Source organism: Rhinolophus sinicus, linkage group LG17 (assembly GCF_036562045.2).
Source record: "Rhinolophus sinicus isolate RSC01 linkage group LG17, ASM3656204v1, whole genome shotgun sequence".
NCBI lineage: Eukaryota > Metazoa > Chordata > Mammalia > Chiroptera > Rhinolophidae > Rhinolophus > Rhinolophus sinicus.
In genome coordinates, this window is record NC_133766.1 from 13,449,717 (window position 1) to 13,464,507 (window position 14,791).

At 37.1% G+C, this 14,791-nt stretch overlaps 1 protein-coding gene across 1 annotated transcript in view; it reads left to right on the forward strand.

Annotated features, from left to right (window-relative positions):
* The window catches only part of RNF2 (ring finger protein 2), a 32,331-nt gene that overhangs the window by 10,970 nt on the left and 6,570 nt on the right, over positions 1 to 14,791 (forward strand). The window contains exons 2-4 of the mRNA XM_019738109.2: positions 8,836 to 8,924; positions 12,059 to 12,219; positions 13,051 to 13,266. Coding sequence (XP_019593668.1) covers positions 8,838 to 8,924; positions 12,059 to 12,219; positions 13,051 to 13,266 — 464 coding nt within the window. The 5' untranslated portion in view covers positions 8,836 to 8,837. The remainder of the gene's footprint in view (positions 1 to 8,835; positions 8,925 to 12,058; positions 12,220 to 13,050; positions 13,267 to 14,791) is intronic.

Consider the following 14,791-nt stretch of genomic DNA (forward strand, 5'->3'; position numbering starts at 1 on the left):
AGGGAGTAAAACCAAGGTGTTGGCAGGCCTGTGTTTTTTTCTGGAGGCTCTAGGGGAGAATTCATGTCCTTTTCTTTTCTAGCTTCTAGAGGCTGCCGGCACTGTCTTAGCTCATGGGTCCTTCCTCCATCTTCATGCCAGCAGCATAGCATCTTCAGATTTCTCTCTTGACTACATCACCTTTACTCATTGCGACCCTTGTACTTACATTGGACCCAACCCAGGTAATCTAGGACCATCTCCCCATCCCAAGATTCTTAATCATACTGACAAGGCCCTTTTTGCCATGTAAGGTAATATACTCACAAATTTTGGATATTAGGATGTGGACACTTTCAGAAAGCCGCAAAAATTCTACAGATGGAATATTTTAGTGTATCTTAAATTGATGTATTGTTTCCCAAAGTAAATTAGTTTCTGTATAGTAAGTTGTGATTAATGTTTATTAATCCTCAGAAACAATCGTCAATTTTTCCTTGTTAGAAATGTAGGTTGGATAGAATAAGCTGACCTGTCTCATTTTTATTATAACAATAATAGCTATCATATATGCTTCACAGAATCCTATATAATAGGTACTTTATTTCAGTCCTGGCAGGATTTCATACTTTGATTTTTTTATAGTGTCTCCAGAGAGTAGTTTGTATAACAAAGTTGAAGTTCATAAGTAGATTGCTTCCTGTCCAGTAGTATCACTGATGAGTTGTTTTTGAACCAGATAATCCATAACATTGATACATGGTGGGACAATTTTGAACAGTACTCTTCCTATACTTGTGAGTTCAGTTAGCAAGCCCCGAGTATCCTTTGCTCCTATTCCACTTTTCCTTTTCACACTGCATGTTCTTTTCTCTCATAGTTTGATTTCTGTAAGCTGAAATTTCCCGTCAGAACCTTTCATGCTTCAGATGTGTTTATTCTTCTGGATAATCTGCATACAGCTTATATGCAACAAGTCTACAGCTGAATTCAGCTTCTCATCCCTTCTTAGAATATGTATACCATTTACCATTTTCTGTTTAAAAGCATTTTTTAATTTTAATTTTTTATTGTGATAAAATATAACAAGACTTGTCATTTTTAACCATTGCTAAATGTACAATTCAGTGACATTACGTCCATTCACATTGTTGTGTAACCATCACCACCATCATCTCTAGAACTTTTTCATTATCTCAAACTGAAACTACTTAGTGACATTAATTCCTCATTAGTTCCTCCCCACAGCCCCTGGTAACTATTATTCTACTTTCTATGAATTTAACTATTCTATTCTTCATGTAAGTGGAATCATAAATCGTTCCTTTGTGTTTGGCTTATCTTACTTAGTATAATGTTTTAAAAGTTCATCCATGTTTAGCATGTATCAAAATTTCATCCCATTTTGAGGCAGACTAATATATCATGGTATGTATATATTACATTTTGTTTATCCATTCATCTGTTGATGTACATTTGGGTTGTTTACACCTTTTGGCTATTGTGAATAATGTTACGAATGTGGATGTACAAATATCAGTTTGAGTTTCTGCTTTTGATTCTTTTGGATCTATACCTAGAATTGGAATCATTGGATCATACGGTAATTCTGTGCTTAATTTTTTTGAGAGACCCACCATATTATATTAAAAAATGGCTGTACCATTTTACATTCTCACCAGCAATGTACAAGTTTTCCAATTTTGCCACATTCTTGCCAACACTTGTTATTTTCTGTTTTTTGATAATAGCCGTATATGGGTATGGTATCTCATTGTGGTTTTGATTTGCATCTTCTTAATGATTAGTTCAGAAATTTTTCATGCACTCATTGGCTATTTGTATTTCTTCTCTGGAGAAATGTCTATTCCAATTTTTTGCCCATTTTTGAATTGAGTTGTTTTTTATTGTTGAGTTGTATTTCTTTACATATTCTGGATATTAATCCTTTATGAGATGTATTATTTGCAAATATAGTTCCCATTCTGGGGGTTTTCACTTTCTTGCTAGTGTCCTTTGATATACAAAAGTTTTCCATTTTAATAACGTTCAATTTATATCGAAAAAAACCATTGCCACGTCCAGTGTCAGGAAGAATTTCCCCCATGTTTTCTTCTAAGAGTTTTACAGTTTTAGCTCTTACATTTAGATCTTTGATCCATTTTGAATTTGTATATGGTATAAGGTCAGGGTCTAACTTCATTGTTCTGCACAGGGACTTCCAGTTTTCCCAGCACCTTTTGTTGAAAAGAGTTAGTACTTTTCCCTAGTGGATGATCAAAATAATTGCCCAAATATATGAAGATTTATTTCTGGACTTTCTATTTTCTTCCGTTGATTGGTCTGTATGTCTGTCTTTATGCCAGTACCAAACTATTTTGATTACCGTAGCTTTGTAGTATGTTTTGAAATTGGGAAGTATGCGTCCTCCAACTTGTTCTTTTTCAAGATTATTTTAGCTATTTGGGGTCCCTTGACATTCTTTATGAATTTTAGGATGTGTTTTTCTATTTCTGCAAAAAACAATCTTGGGATTTTGATAGGGAATGCATTGAGTTTGTAGATTGCTTTGGGTAGTATTGTCGTCTTAATATTGTCTTGATCATGAACAAGGGATGATGGGATGTCTTTGCATTTATTTGTTTTTAATTTCAGCAGTTTTGTCATTTTCAGTGTACAAGTCTTTTGTCTGCTTGGTTAAATTTATTCCTAAGTATTATTCTTTTGATGCTTTTGTAAATGGAAGTGTTTTCTTGATTTCCTTTTCAAGCTGTTCGTTGTTAGTGTACAGAAATGCAGGTGACTTATGTGTTGAATCCCCAAATCCCCAACTTTGCTGAATTCATTTATTAGTTCAGTATCTTTTTTGTGCAGTCTTTAGGATTTTCTACATATAAGATCGTGTCACTTGTAAACAGAAACTTTTGCTTTTCACTTTCCAATTTGGATGCCTGTTATTTCTTTCCTAATCGGCTAGAACTTCCAACAGTAATATGTTGAATAGAAGTGGCAAAAATACCGTTTCTTCTTTGGCTCTCCCTTTTTTAGCATTGGCATCTGAACAGCCACAATCTTGGAGCTTGTGTCTTTACTCTCCTTTCTTTCTCTTTTATTATATCCCAGGTATTTTACTTCCTAAGTGTTTTTCAGCTCTGCCCCTCCTAATTCGTCCTTATTAATAGTTCTATTGTAGGCATGTATTATTTGAATCATCACACAAGTCCTTCACTAGTATTTTTGCTTCGCTAAAGTCTATCCTCCACTGTTGTCAGAGTTGATCTTTTTGTCTCAAATGCAAATCTGACTTTGTCATTCCATTGGATTTTTCCAGACACCTTTGTGTGGCATATTAGTCTCCCTCACCTGCTCCACAATTTAATTCTTGAGCTTCACTCTGTGCTACTCCCAACCTCCCTCTTTTCTGTTAACCTAAAAATAAAAAGCCAAAAAATGAGAAGCAACAAGTGTTTATTAGAGAGAAAAAACAATTTCAATTTGGGAAACAGATTCAGGCAGAGACTGAAATTGTGTCCTGATTACAGAGTGAGGGCAAAGGGTTTTTATGAGAAAAGGAAGGGAATAATTACAGGACTAGAAGAAAGAAATTTCTGTTGGTGCTAAAAGCTGAGTTACGCTTTAGCTATACATGGCTAGTTACTGATTTTGTCCTTAGAGAGTCCATAATCATCAGTTTTTTGTGTTCCTGTTAGCTTTGCAAAAGGTTGTAAGGCAGAGTTGGTTTGACCCAGTCCAAAGGTTGTTTTGCCTAGTTCAGACATTCCAAAGGCTCAAGGAGCAAGATGTGCAAGGTAGTTCCTTTGAAATGACTGCTTTGGCTCCATTTTTAAATGGCTTCACTTATGTTAGTTTTTCACATTGCACTCATTTAATTGTGAACTACTTTCCCGAATGCACCGTGCTGAGTTGTGCCTTTGCTTACTGTGCTGGTCCTTCTGAACTGCTTTCCTTTCCTTAGTGAGCTGACTTCCACTTAACCCTAAACTTCTCTTCCAAGGAGTCTCTTTGTCTAGGAAACTGTTTCTGATTTCTGCTCCTCCATTTGACTGCTTCTTTGTGCTCTCGTAGCATTTACCAAATTGTACAGAAAACATGTTTGGGGTCCACTAGCCAATAAACTCTTGGAGGGTCTCGTCTCCCTATCACATAGTAGCTCTCAATAAATGTTTCCTAAACTGTTGAACTCGACTGGTTTTCATTGGGTCTCTTAGCTTCTAACGTGGATAAAGGGACAGAAGGAAAATAGGACAGAGGGCTGCTGCCCATATAACTGGTGCTGACGAATAGTAGACCTTGATTGGTACACCCTAAAGCCTTGCAGAAAGACTGAATTGGGCCATTAAGAAAGTATGTGTGTTGGGGGGTGAAGGGTATTGCTAGAGTAGATGAAATATTGATGGGTAATGAGAAATAATGGTAGGTAGGAAGGCACAGATCTAGGTCTAGATTATCTAGGCCTGCATTTTAAATGGTACTTTAAAAAGTCTTAAAAACATTTATTTTCCCTATAACAATAACTAGAGACTAGAAAACATTATCTGTTACCAGTGCTCAAAAAACTCGATTAAGACTAGATAATGAAGATTAGGTAATTCACCTTTGAAAGGTTTCTGCTCTGTATTCCACAATGTGGAAAAGTATAATGCAATTAAGAATTAATTATATTATTGTTTAAAATAAAGAAGCTATTAGGTTAGCAAAAGTAATTTAGATGAGTATTCCAGATGTTTAGTACAATGACAACTTTTTCAATAAAGAACACTTTCTTTGTGTCTTTAGACACTTACAGAAATTAGTGTCTGTCTTACAGCTGTAGTTTTAGATTAAACTGCTGCAAGTAATTTTTAGGAAGTGATACTTACGATGGCAAATGGATTGCTTACTCAGAATTTATTATTGCTCCCTGGTTTGCCTAGTCTTGAATACATTTCTAAAAGCTAACACCTGCATCCTGTAAGCAAGCTGTGTTTTAATTAAGGAACAACTCATTTGATCATTCATATGTTGTATAATATAAAGCGAGAGAGAAAGAATGCTAAAGATTAGAAGGGTTAATTTTACGTGAACTTTATTTACTAGTATATTCACGGGACAGTAACCATGAAAGAAAAAGATACATTTTTTATTACACAGAGAGAGAGAGAGAGAGCTACTTAGTTTTTCTTCATTGTATTTAGGGAAGCACATGTCAAACAAATGAAGAAGAATGCTTCATTGGAAAACTGGGATAATCTAATTTAAAAGTGATTATATTCTTTGATATGTATTTCAGTTTTAAAAACATTAAGGAAACAAATCATGTACAGGAAAGGACATAAAGTGTTGGCTGTGAGGAGTTTAAGTTACCCTTTGGCAAATATGATAGACTGAAAAATAGGCCCTCAAAAGTTACCCATATTCTCATCTCTGGAATCTGTAGTGTTACTTTATGGGGGGAGTGGGGGTTGCAGATGTCATTACGTTAGAGATTTTGATATAAAGAGATTATTCTGGATTATCTGGGTGAGCTCTAAACATTATCACATGTGTCCTTATAAGAGAGAGGCAGAGGGAGATTACAGGCACAGAAGAGGAGGAGGCAGTGGTGGAGGCAATGATGGAGTGATGTGGCCACAAGCCGAGGAATGCTAGCAGTTGTTCCACACTGGTAGAGGCAAGGAGCAGAGTCTCCCATAAAATCTCTGGGGGAAGCGCTGCCTTGCCAACACCTTGATTTGGGCCCAGTGATGCAGATTTAAGACTTCTGGACTCCAGAACTGTGAGAGAGAAATTTCTCTTTTAAATCACCAAACTTGTGGCAATTTGTTACAGCAGCTTGAAGAAACTGATACAGCCAGTAATCATTCTTCAAAGTGTAAAATGGATATTTCTAAATAAACCCCATTTGCCTAAACTCTCCCTTTTTTGGGCTATAATTTAAAGCTCCCTCATATTAGACTGTAGTTCTTTTATCACTTCCTTTTCCAATGTTTCTCTCTTATTTTGTGGCATTATTTAGGACTTCCAGCAGAGTGTTACAGGGCAATCTTGTTTTGCTCCTGACTTTTTAAATAGGAATCTTCAAAAGTTTTAACATTGGGACTTCTGGTATATCTTCATCAAATTAAAGATATTTCCATCTATTTCTAACTTTTCTAACTTACTAAGAATTTTAATTAGGAATAGTTGAATTTATTTGTTGGTATAGTTGCATATAGCATTCTCTGATAATCTAATTTAAAAATATTTTATATCTAGATGTATGCATTTTTAAAACATTTTTCTTTTGGTTTCGTCAGAAATTTATAGCATTAGCTGGATCAAATAACTAAATGTTGCCTTTGTGAACAAATCCATTTGTTTCTTATTTTTGTTTTTTAGCTGTTGTTTCTGTTTGATGTATGCTTTATAAGGATCATTTTTTAGTTTCTTTAGGTTCGTATTCTGATTTCTAATGCTTGGTTCATTTTTTCAGTCTTTATGGTTATATTGTTTAAAAATTGAGGGTTATAAATATTTGTGAGAGATTTCTATCGTTACACATCCCATGTATTTCAATAAGGTAGTATTTTCATTTTACTTATAAGGAACTTACCATTTCAGTTTTGATTGCCTTGTTACCCATTCCATTGTGGGTTTTGCCCCCTCCTAAACCCCCCTTGATTCTAGGGAAGATCACTGTTGTGGCCTCTCTCTGGCGCCGTCACCTCTTACAATTTACTCTTTACTTACCAGGTACACTGACCTTTCTTTCTAACATGTCTATTCTTTTGAAAGTTCTTCGTTGATCCCCCTACTTTAAATAAATAGTTCCTTTCCTCCTCCTGATTGTCTAACCCAGAGCCCTTTTTTGTATCTTTTATGTAGCACTTAAGAAAATTTAAATTTATTGTATGCATACTTGTTTTGTTTATTGCGCTTATTCCTAGTACCTCATACAGTGCATAGGGTACAGTGGATAATCAGTATTTGAATAAGTGAATGAAAGTATGTAATCTTATGAAAGGATTGGGGCATGGAGAGGGACCGCTACCTGGATAAATACGCCTGATTTTAGGCAGATCAATTTTGGTAAGAATGCTTCAGGAAAACTGATAATCTGGAAATTAAATTCTCTTAAAACTGAACAATTCCTGCATATAGCCCTAGAAAGCTTTTGTGTAATTTAGGAGAACATACACATACATACCCTACTTTGAAGATCCCTAGTGAAATCACGTAAGAGTAGCATTGGTCGGCAGTAATTCTTTCCTTTTATGTATCATTTAAGGTTTATTTTTTCCTTTCTAAATGTCTTACCTCATTATTTGCATTTTATTGAAAAGCAGGCTCGTTATAAAGCAGGCTCATTTCTGGGTGTGGGTGAGAATAGTAAGTATTAAGTGATTTAAGTCACTGAGGTAGACATGGAAGCAACTGTTAGGCAATACAAGTAGGTCCAAAGCGTGGGACATACTTTGTACTTTGCATCTCTTTCTACTCAAGCAAGTATAACCTTTTCCCTCTGGCTTCTTTCAGGATTTTTTTCTTTATCTTTGATTTTCTACCATTTGAAAATGATGTGCTGAGGTGTAGTGGGTTTTTTTTGGCATTTATTCTACTCTGTGTTCTCTGAGCTTTCTGGACCAGTGGTTTGGTATATGACATTAATTTGGGGGACATTCTCAGTCATTCTGGTTTCAGATATTCTCTCTGTTCCTTTCTCTTCTCTTGGTGTTCCCAATTATACATTAGTTACATGTTTTGTAGTTACCCCATAGTCCTTGGATATTCTGTTTTTTTCAGTCTTCGTTCTTTTTGCTTTTTGGTGTTGGAGGAAGCTATTGGTATGTCCTCTAGATCAGAGTTTCTTTCCTTAGGCTACCATTGAAAGGTGTTCTTCCTGTCTGTTACAGTGGTGTTAATCTCTAGCATTGCGTTTTGGTTCTTTCTTAGGATTTCCATTTCTCTGCTTACATCGCCCATCTGTTCTTTATGCTGTCTACTTTATTCATTAGAGCCCTTAGCATATTAATCATAGTTGTTTTAAATTCCTGGTCTGATAATTCCAGCATCCCTGCCATATCTGGTTCTGATGCTCACTTTGTCTCTTCACATTGTGTTTTTTACCTTTTGGTATGCCTTGTCATTTTTTACAGATAGTAGGACATGAGGAACCAGGTGAAGGAAACAGGCCTTTAGTAATGTGAGGTGTGGGGCGTGGGGAAGGGCTCTTTAGCCCTATAATTAGGTCTCAGTGAGCCTGTCCCCCTGGACTGTGTGCCCTTCACAGTGGTTCTCCGTCCCCCTCATTGGGGGATCCCCCCCTTACGTGTTGCAGGATGACTAGAATGGGCTGGAGTTGGGTATTTCCATTCCCCAGGGCAGATAGGTTCTGGAGAAGACCCAAGCAGGTTAAGTTCTAGTAGTTAACTAGTTTCCCTCAGGGCAGGGCTTGTTAAGAAGAATGAAGTAGACCGATGGATGGTTTAAAGAGCTGCAAAGTAGATTTTGTATCTGGCAAAAGTTGGACTAGATGGCCATGCTGATGAGTTTGAAATTTTCCTCTATGTTCCATGACCATGAATTAAACAAACAAACAAAAAAACATTGTTTTGAGTTAAGACAGTTTTCTATACATTCAGTAATAATAATTAAGTACTTTCTGTGTACCAGCCTTTGGGCAGCGAGTCTTGCTCTCAAGTAGCTCATACCTATAAATGTAGAGATTCTTGAGCTTTTCCTCTTTTTAATTTTTGAGGATCCAGTATGTAATTTCTACTTTTATTATTCTCAGGATTTATAATTCCTAAAAATCAGTTTTGAGATTTACTTCCCTTTCAGATACTAAAATTGTTTTTCTCTCCTTTTTATTCCTAGCAATGTCTCAGGCTGTGCAGACGAATGGAACTCAACCATTGAGCAAAACATGGGAACTCAGTTTATATGAATTACAACGAACACCTCAGGTAATGTCAACTAAGATAACTTAGGGGAAATATGATACATCTGGAAACGGGGGTACATTTTTAGAAAATGAAAAACTTGTAAGAACATAGCAGTTACAATAAATTTACATATAAGCAGTCCTCGTGTATGTTTGGTTGACACTTCATTGTTTCAGCAAATAATTTGAGTGCATATACTATACCAGGTCCTAAGCCAGGAACTAGTTGCAGTGGGGAATAAAGCACATGGCATCAGCCCTTAAGAGTTCATAGACATTACATGAGTAAATGGCCATAAAATTATACATTTGAGAGGTTGAGTAAAGAGAGAGCCCTCAGTGCTGTAATAAGTCATAGTGGGGGGAACTAGGGAAGATTATTTTGAGAAGGTAAAGATAGGAAAGACTGGGGGAGGAATCAGGCTTGAAGGAGACATAAGCATGCTTAAAACAACTCATTTTAAGTTTGAGATGCCTATAAGACAGGCATGCAGAGATACTAACTAGGGGTCAGGACTACATATAAAATTTTAGGAGTTGTCAGCACATTTTAAGCAATCTGAATGGATAAGATCACCTAGAGAGAGATGAGCAGAGCCCAGACCTTCATCCAGAGGAGCTTAAACGTTTAGAAAATTAAGTAATGGACAAGGAGAGAGAGAAGGAACAGCCAGAGAAAAGTAAGGAAAAATGGGAGATGGAGAGAGGGGATCAGAATCTAAGAGGAAGTGTTTCAAGAAGAAGGATGCAGTTATTGTGTTCACCACTGAGAAGATGAGTAATAAGATGAGGATTACAAAAGCGGGCATTAGATTTGACAATATATACTTGGTGACTTTGACAGAGATTCACTTGAATAGATTGTGCCGTTACTGTATGTTGAAGGGGATAAAAGTGAAAATGCGTAGGCAATTCTTCAGAGAAGTTTGGCTGTGCTGAGGAGCTGAGAAATGGAGCGAAAACTGGAAGGGAACAGAATCAGGAAGTTTTAAATTTTGTTTTGTTTATAAGATGGGAGATAGATCCGTGTCAATACCTGAAACACACACGCCTTACCTCCTCTTCCCCCAGCTCTAAGGTGCATCATTCACAGTTCTCTGGAGATTCTAATCTAGGCTGATTTAGTGCTGTAGTCTGAGAGCAAATAGAATAATCAGAAATGATATACTTGAGATGGTAGGAAGGAATGGACCTTTGATAGGAAGAGGCGTGCTTCTTCCTTGTAGCAAGAAAAGACGATTTATAAAGATTTCTTAGAAAATGAGAGAGCTCTCTTCTAATAAATTTGAGGTAAGGTAATCTGTTGAACATTCAGGTGGAAGAGCTCTGTAGATAGAAGGAAAGGTGTAAAATAGTGGACTGAAAGGAAAAACGAGTTTGTTCGAGAAGCTAGTTGCCGAGCACTGTTGAACACCCCTTTGAGGTTGGTGAAAATTTTAGTGAAACCAGTCTGGGGGAGGTCCCCCTTCCTTTCCCCACAGTGCTGTTCACCTGCACAGCTACAGGCATGGAGAACACGGATGGTTGAATTGATCCAGGGGTGATATTTTGCTAGGCGGATTCTTTGTAATCACGGAGAAGAGGACAGACACACTTTTACTAGCTGAGTTGTCATCATACTCACTGATTGTTTCCTCATCTATAAAATGGAACTTATAATTTCTAAATCAGAAGTTTATGTATTAAACTAAATATGGTAAAATACAGAAAGTGCTTTACATAGAGAGGTTGAGACATAATGGACACTTGATAATAGTGATAGCCCTCTGTGGACCATATCTATAGTTTCTATGTCTTTCCTTGTGGGGTCATCAGTCTTTGACCCTATAGAGAAAACAACTATGATGAAGAGGCAGTGCAAACAGGAAGTGTCACTAACATACAGGAAGCCCTTATTTCTACTTGCATCTTCCTTTTCAGTAGTCACCTACGGGACCTCTTTCCTCAATCCACAGGAGCCAGGATTGGTGGCTCTGGAGCTAATTTGTTCTCAGTGCCACCTTGTGGGAAGAGTGGGTAGTGGTGGGGAAGAAGTAGCAGTCACTCTCCGCAGCTGGGAGACACATCCTGGAATTCTGCACTGGAACCCAAATGCACTTTCTCAAACATCTTTAGAAATGACAAGTAGAAACACTAGTATTTGTTATACTTCAGATGTAGTATGGTTTTAAATCAGTTTGTAGGTTAGCACGACAACCTGACCACTTTGTATAAACTTGCTTCTGTGGACCAAGACTTTTTAATTTTTTAAGGTTCAGAAAGTGATTTTGAAATGAAATCCTGTTAAGCTGTATATAAATTAGAGGATACTTGTATTGGAAGTATCTTAAAATATTCTTAAAATATTTTAATGGATGGCATGAAATATAATAATTTACAGTAGTCCCCTGTTATCCACTGGGATTACATTTCCAGACCCTCAGTGGATGCCTGAAACTGCAGATAGTACTGGATTCTGTATATATAATGTTTTTTCCTATACATGCATACCTATGACAAAATTTAATTTATAAATTCGGCAATTTTATGGATAGAAGATTCGTTCTTACTATAGATCTTAGCAACCTTGGCATACAGTATTTTTTTTTCTTGTCTTAGTAAGTCAAGAACTTTCCCCTTTTCGCTTTCTGAAGGAAGTACTTTTTGGCTTCTCTGGCAGATCTGAATGGCCAGCATCACTAGTCATGTTCTTTGAGGACATTAGGAAGTAAAATGAGGGGTACTTGAACACAAGCACTGCAATACCGAGACAGTTGATCTGATAACTGCGAGAGAGGACTACTCAGTGACTAATGGATGGTGTACACAGAGCGCTTACGCTAGACCAGGGGAGGATTCACGTCCCAAGTGGGACGGAGCAGGAACGCGATTGCACAGTTTAAAACTTGTGAATTTGTCGTTACTTATCTTTTAAACACATTAATATTTATTTTTAGGATTAAAATAAGAGCATTTATATAATGCGGTGGTGGGACTGAGGGCATTTGGGGGAAATTATAGCTAAAACAGGACTGGCAGTGAGTTGACAGTGGTGTAATGGCTGGGCTATGCGTACATAGATGTTCATTCTTGTCATTTACAATACTTTTGTATATTTGAACTTACACGTAATAAAACAAATAAGGAGCATTTAATTTTAAAGTGACTCATTTACAGGAGGCAATAACGGATGGCTTGGAAATTGTGGTTTCACCTCGAAGTCTACACAGTGAATTAATGTGTCCAATTTGTTTGGATATGTTGAAGAACACCATGACTACAAAGGAGTGTTTACATCGTTTCTGTGCAGACTGCATTATCACAGCCCTCAGGAGTGGGTATGTTGAAATGAGTTACACTAGGTACTGGAATTGTCCCAGGACAGTGCCCTGTGAGTTTTGAGAAATACATTCTAAGTGTATATTTGAGAATTGGAAATTTTTCTGAAGTCTAGGTTTTAATTATTGGAGAATCTTTGTTTTGAAACAGTTGCTTTTATACAATTTTAGAAGCTTTATAGGATGAATATTTGTTTAGAGGAAATTACAGTGCATGAAGCCATGGTTTTTCCACTTTTTAAGATTATAAAACAATATCCTTCTGAATACTGTTTTAATAAAAGAATCGACGGGGTGGCCGGTTAGCTCAGTTGGTTAGAGTGTGGTGCTCTTTACAACAAGGTTGCTGGTTCGATCCCCGCATGGGCCACTGTGAGCTGCGCCCTCCACAACTGGATTGAAACAACTACTTGACTTGGAGCTGATGGGTCCTGGAAAAACACACTTAAAAATAAATAAAAGAATTAACAACATACATAGTAATATACTATGTTAGTGGGTAGGTTTTCCTTGTATGGCCTGGATATCAGAAAGGGGAAATTTATATGAAGAAAGGATAGATTTCTATTTCTAAAATGGTTATATGTAAATTATCACTGGGAAGTATTCCAGTTTTTCTCTATTTACAAGTAATACAGAGTATCTGAGGTTTCCAAGGTTTTGCTTACCCACTAGTCATATTTTCAAGAAAGTTTAGGTTAGCCAGTTTAAATTTCTGTGACTTTGTAAAGGTATTAGAATAAAGGAGAAAACTGTCCAGGAGCTAGATATTTATGTTTTTAACGTAAAGATACTGGCATTGTTTACATTTCCCCCCCTTTTTTTATTTAGCAATAAAGAATGTCCTACCTGTCGGAAAAAGCTAGTTTCCAAAAGATCACTAAGGCCAGACCCAAACTTTGATGCTCTCATCAGCAAGATTTACCCAAGTCGCGATGAGTACGAAGCTCATCAGGAGAGAGTGTTAGCCAGGATCAACAAGCATAATAATCAGCAAGCCCTGAGTCACAGCATTGAGGAAGGGCTGAAGATACAGGCCATGAACAGGTGCGTGCAAAGAGGGCCTGCGGGCGGGCGGCCCTTGTGCTAAATACTTTAGTAAATGTTTAATTTACTTATCAACCTCCATTTGGAAAAAGACAAAACGTGGTAACAAAATAGGAGTTCTGCATGGTTACATTTTCATGTAGGTGTAATATATGTTTCCAGGTATAATATATGCCTTCAGGCATAATAGGGTATTCCATTTAAAATACTAGAACTTTAAAAACCCTCTCTCATACCTACTTCTCCCTCCACTTACCACTTACCTACCATTCTATTTCTCCTTTTTATCTGCTCACTCTCGCTCCTTCTCTCATTCCATTTTGAACCCCCTGTAGTCAGGCTTTCATCCTCACCCTTCCCTCATACCACGCTTATTAAAGTTACCAGTGATACCCACACTGTAAAACCTAGTTGCTGATTCTCATCGCCCATCTTAATTAGCAGCATTTGACAAATTTATTTCTTCTTTGAATAGTTGTTTTTCACCCGGCTTTCAGGAGACCATATTTACCTGGTTCCCTTTGTATGTCATTAGCTGTTTCTTATCTCAAACTTACCATGTCCAGTACTGAGCTTTTCGTTCTTACCCCTCCCTCCTTTCGTTCTTGCTCATTTCAGTTGATGGCAGCTCCATCGTTCTACTTGCTTTATAGCCAACACTTGGGAGTCACCCTTAACATCCGTCTTGTTTCTCACATTCTGTATTCCAATCTGTGAATAGATATATTTTTATCTTGCTCCATAATATATCCAGATTGATCTAGGCCACCACCATCTGTCATTTGAAGTACTGGAAAAGCCTCCTAATTGGTCTTGCTACTTTCCATGCTTACCTTCAAATAGTCTGTCCTCAGCACAGCAGCCAGAGTGATTCTTTTAAACTGAAAGTCATATCATGGTTCTCCTTTGCTCTGAAGTTTGTAATAGCTTGTGAAATTCAACTTAAAAGACCTTAATGATGGCTTCCAAGACCCTATGTAATCGGGCACCTTCTCACCCCATTGTCTTCTTCTCTCACATTTCTTAATACATTCAGGCCTCAGGAAGAGGCATCCTTTTCCAAAGTAGGAGGTGCCAGTAGAGCCCCATCCATATCTAGTGGTTCTCACGTTGACTGAACATCAGAATCACTTGGGAAACTTAAATCCCAGGGCTTCAGGTTAACACCCCAGACAGACAAAGAATCTTTGATTGGGGTCCATCAGTATTTTTGAAGTTCCAGCAGTGATTCCAAAATGCAACCTTTAGCCACTGGCTTAGAGGTTAATAGATGGATTGCACTGTAACTATATTAAACTGACCTACAGTTCTATTTAGCAAAATAAAAGTATTAAATGTTGAATGTATTTATTTTAAAAGAATTATATAATTGTAAGAGTTGGAGGGACTTTAAATGGTTATTCAACTTAGCCTTTTACCAAGAGAGAGAATCAATGCCCTTTGCAAAATCTTTTACAGCTAGTCCTTTGGTTTTGCTTGAATGTTTCTAGTGGGGGGAGACTGTGGTAGGAGCTCCTTTCATTTG